General features: G+C 35.9%; 1 protein-coding gene across 1 annotated transcript in view; it reads left to right on the top strand.

Annotated features, from left to right (window-relative positions):
- Positions 1-16,587, top strand: part of LOC134855448 (uncharacterized) — a 77,569-nt gene extending 60,982 nt beyond the window's left edge. Inside the window, exons 2-4 of the mRNA XM_063871978.1 lie at positions 10,827-11,045; positions 14,719-15,387; positions 15,929-16,587. Of these exons, the coding sequence (XP_063728048.1) occupies positions 10,843-11,045; positions 14,719-15,387; positions 15,929-16,454 (1,398 nt within the window). The 5' untranslated portion in view covers positions 10,827-10,842 and the 3' untranslated portion in view covers positions 16,455-16,587. The remainder of the gene's footprint in view (positions 1-10,826; positions 11,046-14,718; positions 15,388-15,928) is intronic.
- The last annotated feature ends 563 nt before the right edge of the window (positions 16,588-17,150 follow it).

The raw sequence follows: 17,150 nt of genomic DNA, 5'->3' as shown, positions 1-17,150 counted from the left end.
TGGAAGAATTTAGGAATATTATTGGAACAGCAACCTCTGGCCAGTAAGCCTCTGCAATCCTCTGGCACGATGTGCTGAACAACAGCATATCCTCCCATCGCACTAATAAATCTACGCCCTGCCCACTTGATGAACTACTGGCGTATCTACAAATAAGTGCCATTGTCTACTGCAGGAGGACAGGCATTCCCGATATTATTGAGGATCTGCGGAAGGCAGAGATAATCGTCATAACGGCAACCGGTAACCTTATCTCTAGAAGCAAGAGACAGAATCCTGCGGCCCTCAGAGAGTATCTTCAACTGCACCAGTCAAGTGAATTGGAACTGAAGTCACTACGGGTTGTGCTGTCCCATCGAGACCACCTGTCAGACTTTTTTGAAAAACTCACTTGGAAACTTGTGTTAGATTATTTAAAACATTTTAATTAATTTAATAGCAGTTTCCTGAGAATTAAATTTCTGAAAAAACGTCTCGATAACGACAATTTACCAGATTTTTTATGGTTTTGCGTGCCTGATAGTGGTGTTTTTTTTGGATCAAGCAGTGCACAGCTTTCAATTGAGACTCTTGAGATCTGAGATAAGCCAGGCAAATGCCGATAGTGCCAAGGCATTGGCTAACCTAGCGAAAGCAGGGGAGGTAGTGAGAAGGGGTATAGATGGTGGCCTTTGGTGATATTCAATCTGAACCTGCAAGCAAGGTGTAGTTTCAATAACCTGATAAGCCGATACAAGAAAAAGCTTAAGAAACTTTCGGAAAGACAGGATAGACCATTAAAAATTTGGATGAAAGGTCAGTTAGAGTTTTAGATGAAGTGGTGTTGCCGCTTTGGGTGCGGGAAGTCTTGAGTTTTGGACCAAAACAATCGGTACGAGACAAATTCAATGAAATTCCCTTCCTTGCGGACATTGACAGTTTTTTGTCTGAATTGAAGTTAAATAGATTACCCCCCGGAAAAAAATATGTGAGATTGAAGCAGCTGCAAAGAGATATGCTAAGAATGTGAAACAGACCCCCTCTGACAAAGGAGTTGAAAAAGCCTGAAAGTATTTGAAGGACAACGGTCTTCTGGCAGTGCCGTTTGATAAGGCCGTGGGTTTTTGTGTAATGAAAAAGGAGACATAAGAGAAGAAACTGAAAGATTTATTACAGGCAGAACAATGTAGTGAGAGGAAGAATCTGACAGACAGCGTGATCGTGAAAATTGAAAAAGACATAAACAAGGAATTACTCGCCGAGAAAAAGAAGGACGAGATTAGCGAAGCGCTGAATACTAGGTTGAGATCAACGGGGGCACAGCCGGCTAGGCTGTATGGATTAGCAAAAGTACACAAACAAGGCACACCACTTCGTCCCGTCCTTTCTTTACCTGGTAGCTCATATGACAACCTACATAAAACATTGGCAAAGTGCTTTGATGAAATTGAGGGGGCAAACATAGAAACGAACACTCAAATGGCCAGGGATATCTTGGAGAAAAGTGAACTGGACTCTGATGAGAGTATGATCTCCCCTGATGTAAAGAGTTTGTACACTAATTTCCCGCTCAAGGAAGCGGTTGAGATAGCCCTGAGGAGATTATATGAGCAAGTCAACCCTCCGGAAACATCTCGCAAGACTATGAAAAAACTGCTCAATTTGGCAGTGAGTAAATACACTTTAAATGCTATGGTTTGTGGTATGTACAAAACTACGGTTTAGCAATGGGCACCTCCTTGCAGTAAAACTGGCATTTTTGTGTATCGAAGAATACGAACCTGCATTAAAGAAAAAAGTATTAAAATTGACTGAGCTGAATGAGGGTAACAAGGAGGTCTGCCCTGGATTGATGTGGTAACATATCGGGTTCTGAATACGCAGACATCGCTGAAACAGTATGGTATTGCCTTGCTTGCAAAAAACAACAGGAAGCAGATCGGGCTGAAAATGGTGTTAAAGTTTTTCTAAGATATGTGGACGGGCGATCTTGGCAGTCAAGGGCGAACTGTCAAGGGCAATCCTGGGTTAGTTCTCGAGGCTGCCAAAAAGTTGAATGCAAACTTGCAATTTGCTATAGGAGAAATTGATAGTAAAGGTAGTTTGGCCTTTTTGGATTAAATGTCAACGTGGACTCAGGAAAAAAGGTCACATGTGGTCACATCAAAAACCACTGATACCGGCACCATTCTAAATTTCAGAGGTTGATAACCTTTGCAGTGCAGAAAAAATTTTATTGAAGGGACGGGTCATAGGGTTTTCAAAAGCAACTCTACATGGGAAACTTTTGACCAGGCATTGGAAAAAATCGGAAACAATGGATTGAAAAGCAATATCCGAAAAATTGGTCGGACAGGGTAGTGTTTGAATTTCTTAACAAGATCCTTGAGGGAAAGAAAAACTTGGAGGGGTAGGCATCCGAACCGAGAAACGATAAATGGTTAAAAGACTCACCCCCCTTTTCACAAGGCAATCCATCTCAACTGTTAGCTGCAAAAGTTCGGCAAATATCCGGGGCACAAATAATTTTTACAACAAGAAAATTGAAAACATGCTTGCCATCTCTCAAAACTTCCTTTGCTCGTGAACTGAGATCCAAAGTGGTGTATAAGCTTACATGTAGTGGATGTAACTCCACCTATGACGGCCAGACAGTCCGAAATTTAGCGAGGAACACCGCAAAGGGACTCCGCAGTAGGGCAACACTTGTTAGAGTGTAATAGGGAGGTAGGCGTTACTGCTGAGCTGAAGTCTGAGATTATACAGCAAATTTTAACAGCTAGAAATCAGTCGACTTTTTTGCTCTTTTTTTCATTATTTTCGCCTTCGATCTTTCTGACCTTCAAACACTAAATGAAACGTCTCTAAAAACAAAAATACAGTCGTTTAGATAGAGATTAGTCTGAACAAGAAAGCTTATTCCAATTAAAACAAAACATCCGTGCATTATACTATCAAACCCTAATTTTGGAAAATTCCATACTAGCTTCATTCGGAAATCTGTATTACAAAACCGATTTTGGCAAAAGAAAAAGACAGTTACAGAAAATCAATTAAGAAGAAAAAGAAAATTAAAGCTATTCAACAGAAAAAGAAAACTGTTTTGCCGACAAATTATTCGACAGAAAAAGAATTTATTTTGCAGAAAAAAGTTATTTTAGCGAAACCTATTTATCAGCAGAAAAACAGGTAGTCATTGCTTGATCGAATCAGACGAGCAAAAAAATAAATTTGGGAAAGGAAAAAAACTTATATTTGCAGTAGAAAGTTATACAGCAGAAAAAGGAAATTAATTTGCAGAAAAAAAAAGTTATCTGAGCACTAAAATTAAATTATTTAGCAGAAGTAAAGGATCTGAAGAAATTATCAAATACTGTCCTTCCAGTTACCAGTCAGTTGCATCCGTTTTAACCATGTCAAGCAAAAAAATTTAGCCAAGAAGAATTTAATGGACTTAAAAAATCAAGATTATACAAGATTTACTCCGATTTGTACGACCAAAAGGAAGATTATCGTAAAATAATGGAGTTTATTGAGAAAACATCGGAAGCAGATAAGGATGGCAAACTACAGTCAAAATCGACGAAAGCAAAAGAAGTATCAAAAACTGTGAGAAACTTTTTACCTTTTCCTGTACCAGAGAAGTGTGTAAACTTGATTTTGGGTTCAAGTATAATTGCTAGGGTAAAAGATGAAACCAAATACGGTTGTTCATGCATACAGGGGTAGCTCCACTGAGGAGAAAAAAAAAGTCCTTGACCAATATAGTGAAAAAAAACTTAAGTGTGTGATAATCCAAGATGGGACAAACTCCATCTTAAAAAAATTTACTCAACAATTGATGAATTTAGCGCCAAATATGAAGAGATTATCGCTTTAATAACTGCAAAATTTTCATCAGATTCGATTGTTACTGATAATGATGATGCTAATGACGACTCAAGAATGATGTCGACTCAAGAATGATAATGCCAATGACAAAATTGATCATTATAATCGTTTTCTGAATAAAATGTATGGTTCGACGACGGAATTTGAGGTGCTAAATCTAAGATCAAACATCAAAAGCATGGAGAGCTATCAGAGTTTATATTTGAACACTATACACGTGAACGCTGAATTAGGTTACCATTCTTGCGCCATTGCCTCGGCTCATACGTGTTCAAACACACAAGTAAACTCCCGAGGGTAAAAGCAGCCCCTGATTATACTGGAAAGGCAAATTCCAACCAAAAATGGCTTTCCAATTATCAAAATAAAAACGTATATAGGTCTACCAATAGATCCTATAGTAACAATCGCATGCCCCCATATGGCCGACAAACTGGTAATGGCCGACAAACTGGTCAAAATAATTTCAACAACAACTCATGGGGCTGTGATTGTATTTATAACCATAATCTGAATCGTAACCAGCAGTCATATAACTACTCGCAAGGTGTTCATTATTAAGTAAAGCTAGTTAAGACTATCTTTTTGATAAACGACTGTTGTTTGTAATTTTAACTATAATTGTTCTACAAAACAATATGCTGTTACTTTTTGTCTTAACTAGCATATCTGTCATCAGCTTCTGCGAAAGCGATCAATTTGTAGCTTATGAAGTACTGAATAAAAAAAAGGAAAGTATCTTTTTCCATGGGTTGCCACAATATACTCGAACAAATATTATTGCACTATACTTAATAATATAAGCTATTACTATTACAATCATTATATAAAAAACACAAGCAAGACTTATAAAAAACAAGAAAGGTCCTTTCATAAAACTCTACTAACATCAGGGGGATATCCACCCAAATCCAGGACCCTCCAGGAAATTCAGTCAAATGAAGAAAAAACTGGAAAACTACAACAACAAATTAAAAGTACAACATCCTAATTGTGGAAGTTTAGCTAGAAAGCGTTCAGATCTCAAACAACTTATCAAAACTTTTAATGATAATACAATTTTCGGAATTTCCGAGACATGGTTCAATGATACAAATGACGATAAACTATGGGTCATAGACAATGACAAACATAAGTTTTTCCGATGTGATAGAACTTATGAATCAAGTAAAAAAATGAAGGGCGGAGGGGTCATGTTACTGGTTCCTAAAAAGTTAAACCCAAAGGTAAGACATGACTTGAACAACATGCACAAAAAGTATGATAGCATCTGGATAGAATTTAAAGCCGGACTCAACAAAAATGATAGGACCACTCTGTTAAGCTTCGCCTACAATCCTAATAGAAACAACAAAACAGACTTCTTAGAAGATCTAGCCAAACCAATTGACCATGCACAGTCATTTAATTCAAATTTAATTTTACTAGGAGATTACAATCTCAACTATCTCAACAAAGACGACAAACAGTCTGTAGATACAATCCTTATACCATATAATCTGGATGTCACTAACAAATTAACACCTACTCACTCGAAAGCACTAATTGACTATATTATCACCGACCTAGGCATAAAAGATCTAACAAATAACTCAACAGTATTCACACCACCAATTAAGACCGACCACCAAGCAACAGCATTCATTACAGAACTTAAGCTGAACAACAACGTAAGACCAATCAAACGTAAAATATATGACAAATCCCATTAATCCAATTACAAATTCAAACAAAAACTATCAGCTATAATTTGGAGAAGTTTCTATAGCAATAATAATCCCGAAATAATGCTCGACATCTTCACATCTAACATTGCTGACACCATTAAAGATTGTGCCCCACAGAAGACTATTTTCATTCGCAACAGCAAGCCAAAGGTAAACTACGAAGATGAAAAATTTATATCCCAACTGTTTAACTCGAAAAAAAGCGAACGCAAAAAATGGAGTATAATAAACGATACAAGAAACTCAAAAAAATTATCTAACCTCATTCCATTACTCAGAAACTCTTTCGGCGATTTCATAACCAAAAATTTACAGATGGCGAACCTGCTAAATAACAAGTTCTCAACTCTTGGATGCTTTTATGAAAAAAAATTCAAAAATCAGGCAAAGTCCACCGACTTCTACATGCAACATTTGAAATAATAATAAGTTTTCATTCCGATTCATCACATCAGCTGAATGTAAAAAAGAAAAGCATAGTTTAAATTATCAAAAGGCACTAGGTTCATCCGAAGTTCCAGCCTGGGCATTAAAGGATGGCTGCAATGAAATATACCCACATCTGACATTTCTATACAATGAGTTTTTGAAAAACAAGACATATCCTTGCAAGCTCAAAAAAGCAATTGTCACACCAATATACAAAAGAGAAGATCCAGAACTACCAGAAAATTATAGGCCTATCTCTATAACTACGGCTCTCTCAAAAATTTTTGAAAAATTGTTATATAAACAAATCAACGAATATCTGATATCCCAAAAATTACTTTAAAAAAATACCCAATTTGGGTCCAAAACATCATATTCAACAATCGACGCTACTCTTTATTGCACTGAAGCATTCAGAAAAGCAATAGACAACAACAAAACTGTAGCATGTTCCTTACTGGATCTCTCTAAAGCATTTGGTTCTATTGATCATACTTATCTTAAACAGAAAGTAAAAGGGTTAAATTTTTCCGAAGAAGCTATAGAAATGATCAATTCCTTTATCACCAACCGAAGCCAGAAAACAATTGTTAACAACACCGAATCCGATTGTGTTGCACTTGAGCAGGGTGTCCCACAGGGCACTGTCCTTGGCCCTCTAATATTCAATCTCTACATTAACGATATCAACAAACAAATTCACAAAACATGTAAAATAGTTCAATATGCAGATGATACATTACTATTCTGTGAAAATAACGATCCACAAAAAGCTCTTAAAGCACTCGAAGCCAATTGCAGTCTGTTGTCAAATTATTTTTTAGAACACTCACTTCAGTTGAATGCAAAAAAAACAGAACTCATCGTTTTCAGCAAAAAACATTCAAGAAAAAAGGATGAAAAGTATACAATAACTCTAGATGATAAAAAAAAATTGAGGAAAAAACCAATGTTAAATACCTAGGAGTAGTTTTAGATCCGTTTCTCACATTCCAAGATGAAATCAAAAATATTCTCAGGAAAATGGCATGCGGAATAAAAACACTTCAATCAATCAAAAAGCCATTGCCAGTTAAAACAAGACTCTTGATAATGCATGCACTGGTAATTAGTCATTTGCATTACCCAGCAATTGTTTTAAAAGGAAGATCCGCTAACCTAATGATATCTATGGAAAAACAGTTAAGCTGGGCAGTTAAAACTTGCTGCGATCGTGCAAAACACGACTCATCTTCAGACTTGAAGCAAAAACACAATATATTGCCAGTAACAATGTTTCTGGACCATTAAATATTATGTCACTTTTGGAAAATACAACATCAATTATTGCCAGCCTAAAATAACATTGAGTATCATAATCACCAAATAGATATTAATACAAGAAACAAAAAATTATAGTTCAGCGACAGATACAATGGCAATACATAGAAAATTCCTTCTTTAGAAAGTCCGTCATAATCTGGAACAAACTAACAGATGATAAAGTCAACTTTAAAGACATACTTACATACAGAAAAGCAAAGATAAAATTCAAGAATTATTTTTTGTTATTATTTAAAGAAGACCCCTCTGTGGCAAATCATGGTAAAGCTACATGGAAAAGCTTCAAGTTTATATAATAACATTTATATATAAACCACCTTGAAGCTCTCAGGAGAAAAGTAATCATCGATAATTGTAATAGATTTTGTTTTCTTTATTGTTATTGTAACTATGCGTATCTAATCATGTTATATTATTTTAATGATTTTATAGAAAAAAAAACTTTTGACATACACTTGTGTATTGAAACTAATTTCGATGTGCAATTAAAGCGTTTTTTTTATAAACTAAACAGCCAATACCCATAAGCTACTCACACTAGAGGCTTTGCATATTTGGAGGGAGAGGCCGAGGATCAACACACGCGATGAACTCAGGAGCCGGGAATTAACACTTAAATTATAGTCTATGTATAACAGAGGGCGCAAACATCGAAACCAACTCACTAGATGCGAGAGAAATCTTAGAGAGCACTAATCTTGAGCCCAATGAAAATTTGATATCTCTAGATGTGAAGAGTTTGTACACAAATGTTCCACTGAAAGAAGCAATAGACTTAGCTCTGAGAAAACTGTCTGAACAAGATGAACCACCATCAATTGCTAGGAAAACCATGAAGAGACTGTTGAACATGGCAGTTAGTCAAGTCCATTTCAAGTGCAATGAAACATGGTACGTTCAGAAAGACGGTTTGGCAATAGGGGCATCTCTTGCCGTTATTTTAGCAATTTTCTGGCTGAAGCAGTACAAAACTGCAGTATCGAGGGATATTCCCGAAATGTTTTTGCCCGAGAAAGATCTTAACGGAATATGTCCCGAGTGTAATAAGAAAATCACGTACAGATCAAAAGGTTTAGAATGTGAATGCTGTTTGAACTGGTATCACGTAAAATGCGGTGATATATCATATGATGAGTGTCGAAATACAAGTGAAACCGTCTGGTACTGCAGAAATGCATCGCAATAAAAGAGAAAAACAAGTCAGTGCAACAAGCTATGCTATTTCTCCGTTACGTTGAAGATATAGTGAGAACAGTGAAGGGTGATCCTGAAAAAGTGCTACGGGCTGCAAACTTACTTCATCCAAATTTACAGTTCACAATAGAGAAACTTGGCATTTTTGGATTTACAAATTAGCATTGACAAAAGCAGGAAAATTAGCTGTGGGTGGTATCAAAAACCAACAGATACAGGTACCATACTAATTTTTAGAAGCTGCGCCCCCCTTCAGTACAAGAGAAAAGTGATTGAAGGAACTGTTCACCGGATTTTCCGCAGTACGTCAACATGGGAAGAATATGATAAAGCTAAGGAAATCAACCGTGAGCAGTGGTTGGATAACCAATATCCGGAAAGTTGGTCGTCGCGGGTTGCATCCCATGCCCTTGAAAAGATCATCAGCGAGGGCTAAAACAAAAAAGAACATGGCTGAGAAAAAGAAGCCCTGTGATTATAGCAGTGATTCACCAACCATCTTGATGGTCCAATATAGGGGGAATCACAGCCAGACATTAGCAAAAAAAAAGTGCGCGAATTCACCAATGCGCTGATAATATTCACGACGAGGAAAATGAAAACTTGTATGCCCTCTCTAAAATCCTCCTTTTCCAGTGAACTGAAATCAAAAGTGGTGTACAGACCTGAATGTTGTGGATGCAAATCCATTAATGTTGGCCAGACGGTCCGACATCTCACCACAAGGGTTGAGGAACACCGAAAAGAGGATACCCCAGTTGGACAGCATATAAGGCAGTGTGGTAGTGAGAGTGGTAAGTCTGAGTTTAATTGGAAAATAATCGACCAGGCGTCCAGCAGCATCAAGTTACTTACATTAGGAAAGAGAGACCGGCAATAAACACGCGCGACGAGTTTAGAAGTAGGGTGCTGACAGCAAGGCTATAGTTCCAGAATCAAAAAATTCTGGCTAAAACAAAATTTTTAAAACAACTTACATGTTAGCATGAAAATTAGCAACAAAACGAAAATGTGAAAACAAAAACGATGAAAACTCTCAGAAATTTGTGACAAAATGTTTAAAGCTGTTACATAATAGTTGTTACATAACTTCAGTGATATTTTTGATTCAGTGATATTTGTGATATATGACACTTTTTATGAACTTTGATCATTTTTTACAGATAGTGTAGAATTTTTAAAACCTGAAGATTCACAAAAATGTGTGAAAACGTTTGTTTGAAGTTACAATTTTAACGCAATCTCAAAATATGTATAACATGGCTAAAAGTTTAAAAAACTGACATGTCAGAATTAAAAATATTCCCAAATCGAAATTTTATAACCATGAAAGATCAAAAAGTTTAAAAAATATCACGAATTTACAGGAAAATTTTTTTATTGATTACGTAATTTATTATGTAATTACAGTTGTTTAAATTTGATTGGTCAAAAAGTTTTAAAGCATTTTTAGACATGTTTATCATTTTCCAGATCTTTGATCGCTTTGTAAATATTGTAAAAAATTTTAATCCTGATGATGCACATAATGTGCGAAAACGTTTGAATTAACATTTTAAATTTCATACAAGAGATAGTGTCCCTGACTCTTGAGCCAATGGTTATAGGGCCTATTTTTCTTAGCCTCATATCTTACTTTAGTAGGCGACTGTTACAATTGGCATGAGATTCGACGCGAGCATTGAAGACGTTACCCAACTCAGGCACACCGTTGATCACAAATTGGTTCACATTTTTTTTGTAAGTCGGCAGGTGTAGTCTTAGTATTGCCAGTACCATTAGTTAATACATCACGACGTTTTCGTTTCTACATGTGCCTTCACTACATTTTTGTTTATTTGTGCAGTTAGAGATTTTTCAATAATACGCGGTATTTCACATTCAACAGTAGATAAAACTGTAGACTCAATGTTATTAATCAAATCGGTTGCCTCGTTAAACATGGAACAAAACTTAGATTCGTATTTGAAGGTATCCACTTCCAGGCAGTGGTCACAAATCCAACGGCAATTTTTGATTTTACCCATCCACGATGCTTCGTCAGCTGATAGAGGAACACACGCTCCATGAAACCAATTTCCACATTTCTCACATCCAATAGCTGTAGCATCATCGTGTTTCACTTTACTTTTGCAGTGGTCACATTTGCAAGCAGACGTTGATCCAATGCGGTTGCGTTGTGATGGCATTCGTAAATGAAAAAATATTTAATAAGATAGGTTAACATGATAGGTTTTGACCCTCTGATGTATGAAAATAAGAAATGAGAAAAATATTTCAGATCAAGTTCCTTTTGAATATGAATAAACGCAGACAGAGCATGAAGTTTGCCAAAACAAGCAAATCTAGCCGGAAGTACGCGTCGCAGTGGAGCTGTATATATCCCGAGACAGGCGAGGAGATGGAATTCTTCTCCGATCATCCGACGGTTGAATTGAACGGAATCTCTCGTGAAGTCCTGAGCAGGAAAGAGGAACTCAAAATTATTGAAGATAATCAGAGGTAGTGTTAATTTGTTGAAGGATACACTGATCGAGGAACCCTTTATTGTATCAATAAATAGTTCACAGTGTCAACCATACATTGTTAATTCTCATCCCTGTTAAACCACGATAGTAGAGTATTCTATATTCTTACCAAAGTTAACTAAAGTAAAAACGAATGAGAAGCTCTTTTCTTAATTATCCTTGTGATCGATGACGCCGTTCACGGAATAGTCACTTTTGAAGGAACTGATAAATGGTAATTGCAAATGTAATCAGAAAGAACTTAGCAAATATAATCAAAATTGACATGAGAGAAACAAGCGGACTGAAGAAGCGAATATTGTGGTTATTTTGGAGAAAAGTTGAAGGACTATGAACAAAGAACAAGTGCACATGAAGAATAGCTTGCGATTGCACACTGAATGACTGTAGAAGCAAAACTTCACTATCGAACAAACAACTGACGGGGGAATCCCCTTTTGCTATGTGCACAAAATCCCCACTTATGTATTAGCTATGTACCGTTTTAATTGTACCGCTTATGTAGGGTTCGTGATTGCTTTGTAGGCGGTTCATGCCAGTTCTCGGAATGTACTTTTTTCTCCGGCATAGTTTTGTTTATTTCCAGCTTATTGGATGTCGCCCGTATTGTGTTTTTTCTTTTTCCTTTGTAACAGTCGTTCACTCACGTCACATATGAGGTTAAGAAGAATAGGCCCTATAACCATTAGAATAGAATAGGCCCCCGCTCAAGATAGAAATTAGTACGCCCCCATGACTAGGTCTCTAAATTCTTAAAACACGCGAAAGCCATTAAAACAGAGTCGGAACCTCAATTAAATAATATTAGTTTTTTGTTGGACAGTGGACATTTGATCCATTTCTTTGATAGTAATATAACTACTCTAACTCTAGAAGTTTGAATAAGATAATGAGTTCACCTCAAGAAGTTTCAATGAGAGTTTTTGGACCATTGGGTCACTTGAGTGGGCGACCTTCCCAATCAAGGTTCCTCTTGCTGCAAGCGTAGCACCCGCGAATTCACTCTCGATGCTCTCTATCAGTTCTCGATGCTCTCGATCAGGAACAAGACATCTCTGCTCAAGTGTGATATTATCTGGCAAATTGCGAATATTATTTTGTCTTGACAATTTTTTCACAACTTTCCCGCAACTGTAAATTTGGTTGTTCTGATTTTATGACTTTCTGTTTCAGTTATTGCGAGCAACTTGAGCATGATGGGTCCAATTCGAGTTTTTGAAAAATTCCATTTGAACCAAAAATGACTAGAACTTTCATATGACCGACTGGCACACTTATGTTCTTTCTAATAATTTCTTGGCAATATTTTGAATTGAATTGTCAAAGCTTAAAGTCAATTTCTCCGACTCCTTAAAAATTGAAAATAAAAAATTTTCTCAATCATATCCTCTTTGGCAAAGATAATTGAAACAATAGCATCACAGTTTAAGAACAGTTTTCCTGGTTTCTCTTTTCGATTAGTTCGTTCGTCAACTGATTTTTTGTTTTGATTTTAGCGCGTTGTAGCCTATAATTTTGCAAGGGCGATCGTGTTGAGGAATAGACTTGGATTGAAAGCTTAATTGCAATCACCAGAAAGTTTTGAATGGAGAAAACTCTTTTGTCATCTAATACCCCTAGATTAAAGTTCTGTTAGTGACGAAAGAACGCAAAAGGAAGTCTGTTTTTTTTCTTCTGCATGATGTGTGGGTATTTTTTTCCTGTTTGTATGGACTTAGCTTCTTGCTTCCTAGCTTCTTATTTTTTGCTATATATAAGAAGTTTTGTTTGTAGGCTCAAGATAATGACATAATGTTTTTTTTTCAAATATCGCAAAAATTTTCGAAAAAGAAGCTAGGAAGCTTCTTCCTTCCTAGTTTCTTATTTTTTGCTATAAATAAGAAGTTTTGTTGTTTGTAGGCTCAAGATAATGACATGATGTTTTTTTTTCAAATATCGCAAAAATTTTCAAAAACCTGATGTTTTGATTTCGTGTATTGTCATATAGTCTTTTCTGTCTGAAAATGTTTAGCGGTAACAGTTCTCGAGCTGTTAGTACTTAGTAATAGTAATTAGTAAGTACTAACGGCTATCGTGTTTATTATCATTTTGATGTTTCGAGCGGTTAGGCATGTGCAATGAGGGATGCTTGGGTTACACCTATTCCTCTAGATTCAACCTCATCGATCGGAGCAAGTCAGAGCTTGATTGGAATATTTTTTAGTCTCTTTCTATCTGACCAGTTGGTTTACTGCTCGGTTAAATCTCACTCTCTCTTTCTAATGGTTTGTAGAGTTAGTTATCAATGTTTACATAAGTAAAGTAAATATTTTATTTTGAGCTCCAGTTTAATGTTAAGGTGAAATACATAATCATTTATCAGATTGGCAATTATCAAGAGCATGGCGTCGTGCAGGGACGTCACACAACCTCTCAAGGAGAAATCTTCCCGGGTGGTTGAATTTTTTTCAACTGGATAAATTTACAATGATTCAGGCAACTAAATTTACAATCAATTTCGATAACTATTGCTGCTTTTTATCGTAAAATATCTATCTATCGCTAGAGTTAAAGGCTTATAATTCTTAGAGCAAACTTATTTAGTGCATCTTTGAAAAAAATAGAATCGCATGATAATGGTTTATAAGGGATTTTGTTGAGCCACCTTGAGTCGAGGTATAGGAAAAATGATTGATTAAAAAGTTTTAATGATAGTTTATGGTATGAAAAGAGATTCATCATGAAAGCAGGTTATCAGCCGCAACTAAAATTGCACGGCAAAAACTGTCGTTTCCAATAGTTAGCTCAGTTTTGTGCTGTTTTCGTCATGACGTATCTTTGTCGTTACTATTCTTCTGTATAGTTTCGTATTTAAATAGTTTCGCTCAATTAACGCAGGTCGTGTTTCTAAATTGCAGCTGTGATTTTGATTCTCGTTCTCAATTGATGCGTTTAAACCGACGCAGTAGCTTCATTTGTTGCATTTTTTTTTCAACAATTTAACATAGGTTTGTTTTTTCGAATTTGATCGTATTTTGTGTTTTTAATCTAAGAAAGCAATTTGTAATTTACAGTGCCTGCTTATGAATTGATATTTTACGCTTTGAGACCTACTGTACGCTATTTAGTGTCCTGTATTATCCTTCCTAAGAGCGTTTTTTGTCTCATGCGGCCCTTACTCCCTGAAAGAAAACTTTGGACTTGGGTTTTGATGAGTTTTTAACTATATTTTTACCTTTTTTTGCTCATATAATCTTCAATCGAATCTCAAAAAAAATAGTTGTCTAAGCAATGAAAATTCGAAAAATTTCAAGTTCAGTCACATCGTAAATCGGATTGAAAAAAATTCAAATTTCAAGCTGTTTAAGCTACAAAAGTTAGAAGTTTTTCATATTATTTCATAGGCTGAATCAGTGTGCGAAATTTGTAAGGTTTTTAAATCAAGCTAGTCCAGCATTTTCAAGCAAGTCCAGCAAAACAGTTCAGATGAATGTAAAATTAAGTGCTTCCAATCATTTATTTCAGTTAAACTCTTGCTCGATAAATAAGAAACCTGTTTGTAAATATTTAGTCATTTACATTTACCTTTTTTTGCTCATATAATCTTTTGTGGGGACTCTAACATGTTAAAGAGGGTTTTCCGTGATAATGGTGATGTTGTTTTTCAGGTGGAACGATTTCTGGAAAGACACCCCTGTAGTGCAGAACGAGTATGAGAAACTAGTGGAGGCTTTCAAATCTAAATGCTTGAGTGATATTAGCGCCATAGAACATAAAATATCTTGTGATTCTGATAGAATTCAACCAAGAACAGGAGGCAAAACAGATCAAACTTCGACTAAAGAAAAAATGGCTGATTTGACCAGAAAAACTCGCCAAAAATACGGCCTTGATTCTTTTTGTTTCGATGAACTGTTTGAAACCAAAGCAAGAAGCAAAAAGTCAATTGATAATTTAGCAGAAAAAATTGCAGCGGATCATCGTAGGAGTTTGTTGTCGCCTGCAAACAAGAGCACAGTTTTAGAGAATGCATGTTGCAATCTACAAAACAAAGCCAATGATGGTTTTGTTAAACACAACATCATCCGTGGTCGAAAATCTACGCCGAGCAAGCCTAAAAAAACTAAAAGAAATGACCAGTACTGTATACGAAATGATATGTCTGAATTTGTTTCGCAGATCGAGCAGTCCAATATCCAGGAGAAAGAAACGTTTAACTTGTCTGTTGATTTTTGGGAAGCGTTCACAGGCGAGAGTATGGCTTTGAATCAACAACAGGTGGACAATAAGGAAGAAACCGAATCTGTTTGTTCGGACAGCTCCTCTTTGTCGTCAAAGTAAGTCTGTGGAAATGTATTACTGGGAAAAACATACATTATAACTATTTTTTGAAGATCTAAGTAACGGGGGGGGGAGGGGAGGTGGGGGGCTCATTAACTTTAAAATTAAACTAGATCTCGATCTTTATCTTTACTATAGAAGCATAAAAACAGAGAAATTGGTAGTGCCAAACAGTATCTTTTTTCTGTCTTGAGGCGCTCGAAAACAGGCTCTTGTAGCCTAATGGCGTCTTCCCAATCTATATATTTTTAAACGACTAAATAAGAACCATATGATTATTATGGTAGCCGTAGATTGGAAACAATTTATTATGATTATTATTATTAACAGGGCCTGAATCCAGGTCAAAATTAAATCGATTCACTACAAATTTAAGGGTAAAGCAATACTTCAGTCCAGCAATGATGTTTTACTTGAGCTTTATTAGTTGATCATATCTGAGCCGCTCACAAAGCTTGAAAAACAGTTTCGATCTCATTTTTAAAGTTCTTTTGTCGAATGTATATTTTTAGAAAAAACAATCAATTTCTGTTGCAGATCAAGACTCAATTTAGTCCGAACTACAGGTGGACGTCTTTACATTCCGAAAAAGAAAACAGCAGCCGAAATTTTGGACGAATTTGGGCTGGATCTTGATTGTTTCGACCACGTTTCTCCTCGTCTTTTGAAACCAGAAGAGAAAAATGCCGGAGTCAAACCTAATTTGAAGTCGAACAGAGTTATTAAATCGGAAGTTCCGATAGTTATTAAAGACCAACATGATTTAGTTTTACGGCGAAAACCACCATTAGCAGTTTTGACCTTCAGCGAAGATTCAGATCACGTGGTTTATTACCCAGCTACTAAAAACAATCAATCAGATTTGCATATGCCGGAGAAAAGTGTAAATGCACGTCCCGGGGTTAAAAATGAGCCTCTGGAGAGTTTTGTGGAAGCTACTGGAAATAAAACTGAGTTTAAATTGAAACTTGAAGTTAGTAGAGATGATAATGACAATTTTACGTTTTTGGATAGGGATGCGAAGAAAATTAATACTGGCTCTTTCAGTATTTCTGGTGATTAAAGGAGTTGTTTTATTTAAACTCATGCATGCAAAAAGCAATTAATCATTATTTTATGTTCAAGTGTGAACAGAATATCGTGCAAAAATTCACAGGTTCATAAAATAACTGAAAAAGAAGAAGTTTGGAGTTACATGGACGACGTATTGCATATGATTTGAATGATTAATTGTTTTTTTTGAGATTCTATTTATGATACATATGTGAAGAGTTGTTTTGCTTATTGTTCTATTTTGCTTTTTGTTCAATTGCGAATTTAGTTTTTGAAAAAGTTCGTAGTTGATTTATTACCGGAAGAAGAATTTGAAGTCCAGTGATTTCTTCTTGTCCCGCTCGTATTCGAAGAAAATATAGGATTTTTTAAATCAATTTCAGAGAACGTAGAAGCAACTGATGTAACAAGATGTTTTGTTGAATTGCTAGTACGCGATAAAAGACAACATCAGAAATTGGTGAACGAACCAGTACTTTTTAAATGTCAATGAGCATAGTTAAGGCACTTAAAGGCGTGATGATTTTTCCTTTAAGAATTTGATTTTTCGCGATTTGTAGTCAGTTCATTTTTTTCGCTATTTTTTTGTAGTCAGTTCATTTCCTTTGTTAAAAACATGGTAAACAGCACTATCGAACTGCAAACGTGTAACGACCCCTAATTTCGGAAGTGTTTTTATTTTTCCGAGGTTTTCATTTAGTTTTTC

The sequence above is a fragment of the Symsagittifera roscoffensis genome, chromosome 10, assembly GCF_963678635.1.
Source record: "Symsagittifera roscoffensis chromosome 10, txSymRosc1.1, whole genome shotgun sequence".
NCBI classification, from domain to species: Eukaryota; Metazoa; Xenacoelomorpha; order Acoela; family Convolutidae; genus Symsagittifera; species Symsagittifera roscoffensis.
This window is presented reverse-complemented; position numbering and strand designations above follow the sequence as displayed.